The 7,844-nt window shown below is 46.2% G+C and overlaps 1 protein-coding gene across 1 annotated transcript; it reads right to left on the bottom strand.

Moving 5' to 3' along the window:
• Positions 1 to 6,509: 6,509 nt before the first annotated feature.
• On the bottom strand, positions 6,510 to 7,408 carry LOC133419314 (uncharacterized). The gene has a single exon (XM_061708412.1). It carries the CDS (start codon positions 7,406 to 7,408, stop codon positions 6,533 to 6,535), a length of 876 nt encoding a protein of 291 aa, XP_061564396.1. The 3' UTR covers positions 6,510 to 6,532.
• Between the last annotated feature and the right edge of the window lie 436 nt (positions 7,409 to 7,844).

The following is a 7,844-nucleotide window of genomic DNA, read 5'->3' as shown; positions in this document are numbered from 1 at the left end:
ACGGGAGAACGGGGAGAACGCACATGCAGCGTCATGTGACGTCACATCCGCAGGACAGCGCGGGAAATTTGGGCCCGAATTGCAGCACATTTTGCAGCACATAGCCTGTTCAAGGCAAAGGAGAGATACACTAGAGGAATCATTCTTTTGGGTTTGGAACGCTTCATCTGACATTATTACTAGAAAACTTAAAACGTATACAAATTTGTTTCATAAATCCTGCCTCAATCCTGCCTCAAGCTCCTTTAAGACTGTGTATGAATGTGACACCTTCATTAAGGTGTGTATTTTTATTTTCATGTATTTTATTTGAAATTGAATAACTCTTGTGAAGAAACGTTTTATGCTCGAAAGCAGTGGGGCGTGTCAGTGGTTGACTCCATCTGCCCTGATTGTTCACACCTGTGTCTCGTTAGCCCCTTGTCTTTCCCTTGCTCCTTGTGGTTCCGTCCTGTTTCCTTCCTCCATGTGTCCTGCCAAATTTTTGCTCAAGTTTTTTTTGATCCCTGTTTTGTGTTACTTTTGATCCTGCCAAGCAGCGCTTTTGGTTTCTGGTTTTTGTAAAACAAACCCTTTTTTGGCTACCTCCCGCTTTCCTGCATCTGGGTCCTCATCCAACCACCAGGATGGACCCAGCGGGAGAGAGTTTCGCTTTCTGGGACTACGTGTACCGCGAGGTGGAACTCTCTATTCCTTGTTGGCGGCACCCGGACGAGCTGGAATCCTCAGATGAGCTGGAATCCCCCTTCCGGGGAACACGCCTGGCTCGGGGTGGGCCCCTGAGCATTCAGGCTCTGGAGCGACGCCGACGTCGGCGGTGGTCTTGGGCGCATCGTCGGCGGTGGTCCCGGACGCATCAGCCCCTGCTCCGGTGATGGTCCCGGACCCCCCGCAGCCAGCACCACAGACCCGGGTTCCCCCCGCAGCCAGCGCCCCGGACCCGGGTTCCCCCCGCAGCCAGCGCCCCGGACCCGGGTTCCCCCGCAGCCAGCGGCCCGGACCCCACATCAAGTCGTCCAAGCCCCACGCCAAGTCGTCCAAACCCCACGCCAAGTCGTCCAAGGGCCAAGCCTAGGCCTCGTGGACGACCCCCCGAGCTGTCTCGCCGGTCTCCCCGGTCTCGTGGGCGGCCCCCGGAACTTTGGCCGTGTGTTGGCCTGCTGGCCTTAAAGGGGTATTTCTACCCGCGGAATGTTATAACCCTGTATAGTGGATTTTGTTCAGTACAATACTGAGGTAAATTAAAAAGTAATGTATTTACTAAATTTAAGTTGGAAATAACTGAACAGTAACGAGGAGAATGTGATCTTGTAATTGTAAAGGGAAACCCATGTGTTGACTGTGACAGTTATTTTGTGTGTTTTATTGTTGTGAATAAAAGAGACATGATCTCAGAGAACAGAGACGCATCGTGCTTTAATTGCTCCGCACTCCACCTGCTTTTAACAGGTAAACATATTTGTCACCACGGTCCTCACCCTTGGGACCCGTAACACTAACACAACGCAACGTGCGTTTGAAATCTGGCGTTTTTGTGCACCCCGCAAACTTGCAGAGACGATGATCTCATCAAGTGAGCTCAGAATCTTGATTGTTTTTAAAGCTCATCATAAGAAAAATGAAGGGACTGCACAAAATGCTGCTGCTGATTCTGTTCTGCTCCTGAGCTACACTTGCAGCTTTTATCAGCAGGGGGATTCCTACAGCAGCAGAAGGCTTCGCTGCAGTCAGAAAGTGCAATAATATCGTTTGTAATCCTGAAAACTCATAGGATATCATATTTATCACAATTCTTTTTGATATTTCTCTGAGTCTAGAGCACTTTGATTATACTTGTGCTTTATATTTTAAAATGTGATGCCTTTAAAAGGATCACACTAAGAAGCTCTTTGCCTATGAGAATTATCGGTATTTAATTGAAATGTTAATATTTCATTTGTTCACCCTCATAAAGCATTTATCATTCTCCTTGATTACTTTATATTATACATGTGGTAATCTCATTTATTCTTTGAGATGTTTACTAGAAGACAACACTATTACTTTGACTAGAAAAAGCTCGACCAGGTGCTCGTTAGGGTGTGACCGCTGTAAAATGGTGCTCTTGGATCGGACCCGGGAGACAATGTGGAAAAACAGAAGCAAGAGATCCAGGCACTCGAGACGAGGTGGATTAAAAAGATTCAAAAGCCTTTATTAAAAGACGGCTGCCAACATGTTTCAGCCTATCTGGCCTTCATCAGGGCAAAAGCAATACAGAGAAAGGAACCCGTATAAACAGCCACAGGTGTGGTAATGATCACAGGTGAAAATAATCACTCATCATGGTGAAAACACAAGTGAACCATATAGCAACATTTTAAGGTGGTATGGGGAGTTACACTCATCACAACAAATAATCATTGGAAAAAAACATTCAATTCAATTCAATTCAATTCAATTTTATTTATATAGCGTCTAATACAACAGAGTTGTCTCTAGACGCTTTACAGAGACCCATACCCAGAACATGACCCCCGAGCAGTTATTACATAAACAATGGCAGGTAAAAACTCCCCTAGTGGGAGAAAAACCTTAAGCCAAACAGTGGCAAGGAAAAACTCCCCTTTAGGAGGGAAGAAACCTTGAGCAGGACCAGGCTCATAAGGGGGGACCCTCCTGCCGAGGGCCAGACTGGTGGGTCAGGGACGGCAACAGCACAGCAGGCAGGTGGAAGCAGCAACGGGATGACCAGGGGTGGGGACCGCAGGCCAGCACGCAGCTCCCGAAGCTCCGGCCCAATCAGCAAGTCCCAGGTTGGGGTGCAGGGTCAGGGAAAGACTTGTGCTCCGTAATGCAAGCTACAAGCCACCCACGACCACCTGCAGGACAAAAGAGAGAAAAGGGACGAGAAGGGGGGGCCAGCAACGGGATGACCAGGGGTGGGGACCACAGGCCAGCACGCAGCTCCCGAAGCTCCGGCCCAATCAGCAAGTCCCAGGTTGGGGTGCAGGGTCGGGTAAAGACTTGTGCTCCGTAATGCAAGCTACAAGCCACCCACAACCACCTGCAGGACAAAAGAGAGAAAAGGGAGGAGAAGGGGGGGCCAGCAACGGGATGACCAGGGGTGGGGACCGCAGGCCAGCATGCAGCTCCCGAAGCTCCGGCCCAATCAGCAAGTCCCAGTTTGGGGTGCAGGGTCAGGGAAAGACTTGTGCTCCGTAATGCAAGCTACAAGCCACCCACGACCACCTGCAGGTTCCGGTGTCCGGCAAAGGATGCTGCAACATGGACAAAAGAGAGAAAAGGGAGGAGAAGGGGGGGCCAGCACAAGAAACTACAGGAGCGACTCTGACACACTAAAGTTTACACTACCTAGAGATTTACCAACACCAGCTAGAGGTTTACTAAACACTAACTATAGGCTTTACTAAACAGAAATGTTTTAAGTTTAGTTTTAAAGGTGGAGGTGGTGTCAGCCTCCTTAACCCAGATTGGAAGTTGGTTCCATAGTAGTGGTGCCTGATAGCAGAACGCCCGCCCTCAAAATCTACATTTAGATACTCTAGGAACTACGAGTAAACCTGCAGTCTGAGAACGGAGAGCTCTGACAGGAACATAAGGCACTATCAGGTCTTGCAAATAATGCGGAGCTAAGCCGTTTTGGGCTTTATACGCAAGTAATAGAATTTTAAACTGGATTCTGAATTTTACGGGTAACCAATGGAGCGACGCTAACACTGGAGAGACGTGGTCTCTCCTGCTAATTCCTGTCAGTACTCGTGCTGCTGCATTCTGGATCAGCTGGAGCCTATTCAGCAAATTACTTGGACATCCTGCTAACAACACATTACAGTAATCTAGTCTAGAAGATACAAACGCATGAACTAGTTTTTCTGCATCACTCTGCGAGAGGATTTTCCTAATCTTTGCAATATTACGGAGATGGAAAAAGGCTATTTTACAAACCTGATTGACATATGGTTTAAACGACAAATCCTGATCGAAAACAACACCAAGGTTTCTCACAGTTGCACTGGAAGCCATCGCAACACCATCTAATCCCTTCCTAAGATGCTCTGGACCAAGAATGATAACCTCTGTTTTATCTGAATTTAGAAGCATGAAATTTCTGGACATCCAGTCCTTGATGTCCCTAAGACATGCCTGAAGTTTAACTAACGGTTCTGTTTCATCCGGCTTCATAGACAAGTAGAGCTGCGTATCATCAGCATAACAATGAAAGTGTATGCCGTGATTCTGGATTATACTTCCCAACGGCTGCATGTATAAACTGAACAAGATTGGCCCTAGCACTGAACCCTGCGGAACACCATAACAGACCCTTGACTGTTCTGAAGAAACCTCATGTACATGAACAAACTGTAACCTGTCAGATAGGTATGATTTAAACCAACATAGAGCTGTCCCTTTAATCCCAACAACATGCTCTAACCTGTGCAGTAAAATGCCATGATCTATAGTGTCAAAAGCAGCACTGAGGTCCAGTAGAACCAGTATGGACACTAATCCCTTATCTGAGGCCATAAGGAGGTCATTCGTGACTCGAACCAGTGCTGTCTCTGTGCTATGATGCATTCTGAACCCTGACTGAAAGACTTCAAACAGATCATTTCTATACAAATAGTCACATAACTGGCTTGAAACTGCCTTTTCCAGAATTTTAGACACAAATGGAAGGTTGGAAATTGGTCTATAATTAGCTAAGGTGTCTGGGTCAAGAGAAGGTTTTTTAAGTAAAGGTTTAATTACTGCCACTTTGAAAACCTGTGGTACATATCCTAAACTTAGGGATAGGTTAATTTGGTCCAGTATTGTCGTACCAATAAGAGAAAAAATATGCTTGAATAGTCGAGTCGGGATGGGGTCTAACATACATGTGGTTGACTTAGCTCTATTAACGAGTGAAGTCAGCTCAGGGAGGTCTATAGGATCAAAACAGTCTAGAGTCAAGTCAGAGCCTAGGGAAGTCGCTAAAGCTGAAGAAACGCCCACAACCGGCTGGTTGATTTCTTCTCTAATTCTCGCGATTTTACTGTTGAAGAAGCTCATAAAGTCCTCACTACTGAGAGCTGCAGGAATGCACGGCTCAACAGAGTTGTGACTCTTTGTCAGCCTGGCTACAGTGCTGAACAGAAAACGTGGGTTACTTTTGTTATCCTCTATCAACGTTGAATAATAAGCTGTTCTGGCTTTGCGAATGGCTTTTTTATATACTATTAGAATATCTTTCCATTCACGATAAGAGTCTACAGACCTACAAGAGTACCACTTCCTTTCCATTTTACGCACGTTTTGTTTCAACATGCGGATATCTGAATTATACCAGGGAGTTAAGCTCCTGTGGCTAGAAACCCTCCTTTTCAAAGGAGCAACTTCATCTAAAGCTGAATGCAACAAATCAGCAGTGTTACTAGCAAGGAAATCAACATCTGCAGAGGTAGAACCCAGGTCACTGGCCTCGATTACATCACTATTTCGCACTGTCGTAAGATAAGCAATGGCCTCCCTAAATTTAACAATAACTTCATCAGACAAACATCTGCTAAAATAATACCTCCTATTTTGCACTTCAACATCAACAAAATTAAATTCAAACGTTATTAAGTAATGGTCGGATAAAAGGGAGTTTACAGGTGACACCAACAGACCATCAGTTTCAACACCGTAGGTGAGAACGAGATCGAGAGTATGATTAAAACAGTGCGTCGGTTTATCCACTTTTTGTGAGATACCCATTGATTCTAGAAGAGAATCGAAGGCTAATTTAAGATTATCGCTTTCAACATCTATATGAATGTTAAAATCACCCACTATGATGAATTTATCTGTGCTGATCAATAATCCAGAAAGGAAATCTGAAAATTCAGACAAAAACTCTAGATACGCACCAGCAGGGGGCCGGTACACTACCACTAACACAACTGGCTTCTCTGATTTCCAGCTCGGAAATTTCAGACCAAGCATGAGGCTTTCAAATGTATTATAGTTGCACTTAGGTTCAATTTTTGTTTGGAGACCGGAGTTATAAATTGCTGCGACTCCTCCGGCCCGTGCTTCTAGGAATGTGATGATTAAAGTAGCCGGGCGGAGTTGATTCATTCAAACTAACATACTCTTCCTCCTGTAACCATGTTTCTGTTAAGCAGAAAATATCACTCCTGCTCTCTGTAATTATATCATTTACTAACAGAGACTTGGAGCTTAATGATCGTATATTTAGTAGTCCGCATCTAATTTTTCGGTCTGTAATTGGTACCAAATGTACATTGGTTTTAATTTTTACAAGGTTATCTTGGTTAACGCCTCTATAACGCTGCACCTGGTGAACTTTTGGAGGGCGGGGAACTGCAACCACTTCTATTTTGCTAGGCACCTGGCCAGAATCGCCAATATCATGTAATCCTACAGTTTTAGAGTCGCTAATTACATAATGCAATCCTATAGTTTTGTTGGCAGGCGTTGGTCCTCGAGAAGCAGCAGAGAAGTGTGTTAAACTACAGCTCTGCATCCTGGCCTGGACCCTGCATTGTCAGGGGGAGTGTCTAATAACATTGGCCAGATTTCTAGACATAAGAGCTGCACCATCCCGGGTGGGATGAATGCCGTCCCTTCTAATCAGACCAGGCTTTCCCCAGAATGTCTCCCAGTTGTCAATAAAGTCCACGTCGTTTTCTGAACACCACTGAGACAACCAGCGGCGGAGCGAGAGCATGCGACTAAACATGTCATCGCTGGTCAGATTGGGGAGGGGGCCAGAAAAACCTACAGAGTCCGACATGGTCTTGGCGTAGTTACACACCGAGACAATATTCATTCTGGTTACTTCCGACTGGCGAAGACGGGAGTCGTTAGCTCCGACATTGATGATAACTTTACCATATTTACGATTACCCTTTGCCAGTAGCTTCAAATTTGCTTCTATGTCGCCCGCTCTGGCCCCCGGGATGCACCTAACTAAGGTCTCTGGAGTCGGCCTCACATGTCTCACAATAGAGTCTCCAATCACCAGGGTCGGTTTCTCAACAGATGTGTCGCTGAGTGGGGAAAAACGGTTAGACACATGAAGCGGGTGGTGGTGTTCCGTGAGCCCTTTAAGACTAGTCTTCCTCCGAACCGTCACCCAGCTGCCCTGCCTGGCCGGCTGCTCGGGAGCTGCAGGGGAGCGGCTACGCTCAGCTGCTAGGGGCCGGTCCGCCGCTAGCTTAGCCTGGTTAGCTGAGGAGGCTCTCGGACTATGGTTTAGTTGGCCGAACCGGACCTCTAACTGACTGAGCCTCGCCTCCAGCCCTGCAAATAAACTACACTTCAAGCACTTACCGTCTTCACTAAAGGAGGCAGAGGAATAACTAAACATTTCACACACTGAGCAGGAAAGCGGTGAAGCGGTGGGAGCCGGAGAGGCCATGCTAAGATGCTAACGGAGGCTAACGGACAGAAAATGTATCGGTGATTGGTGACAGTGAAAGTTACGGAAGAGAAAATGAGCGAGTGTTGAAATAAAGACAGTAATGTACCAGATATAGTGCTATTTTACCAGAAAACAGTCTAAGTTTTAGATAAAAAGTCGGGAGAGATCTGAGCCTGCAAACGCCGTGAGACGGCAGCAGCACAGACCGCAAACACCAGGAAGTGACGCGATGCGTGACGCAATACGTTACCCAATCAGCCTTCACTCTCCATCCATACATCCAAACATCCATATAGTACACAAAAAAAGCGCCACACGTATGAGGAAAAATGTCTCAAACCTGTGTGCAGAAAGGTCTGAAAAAGAAAAAAGAAACACTACACAATGTGAAACCAAAATCAAAAGGAAAGAACATGACACAAGCCGACAAGGG

Source organism: Cololabis saira, chromosome 2 (assembly GCF_033807715.1).
Source record: "Cololabis saira isolate AMF1-May2022 chromosome 2, fColSai1.1, whole genome shotgun sequence".
Classification (NCBI taxonomy): domain Eukaryota; kingdom Metazoa; phylum Chordata; class Actinopteri; order Beloniformes; family Belonidae; genus Cololabis; species Cololabis saira.
This window is presented reverse-complemented; position numbering and strand designations above follow the sequence as displayed.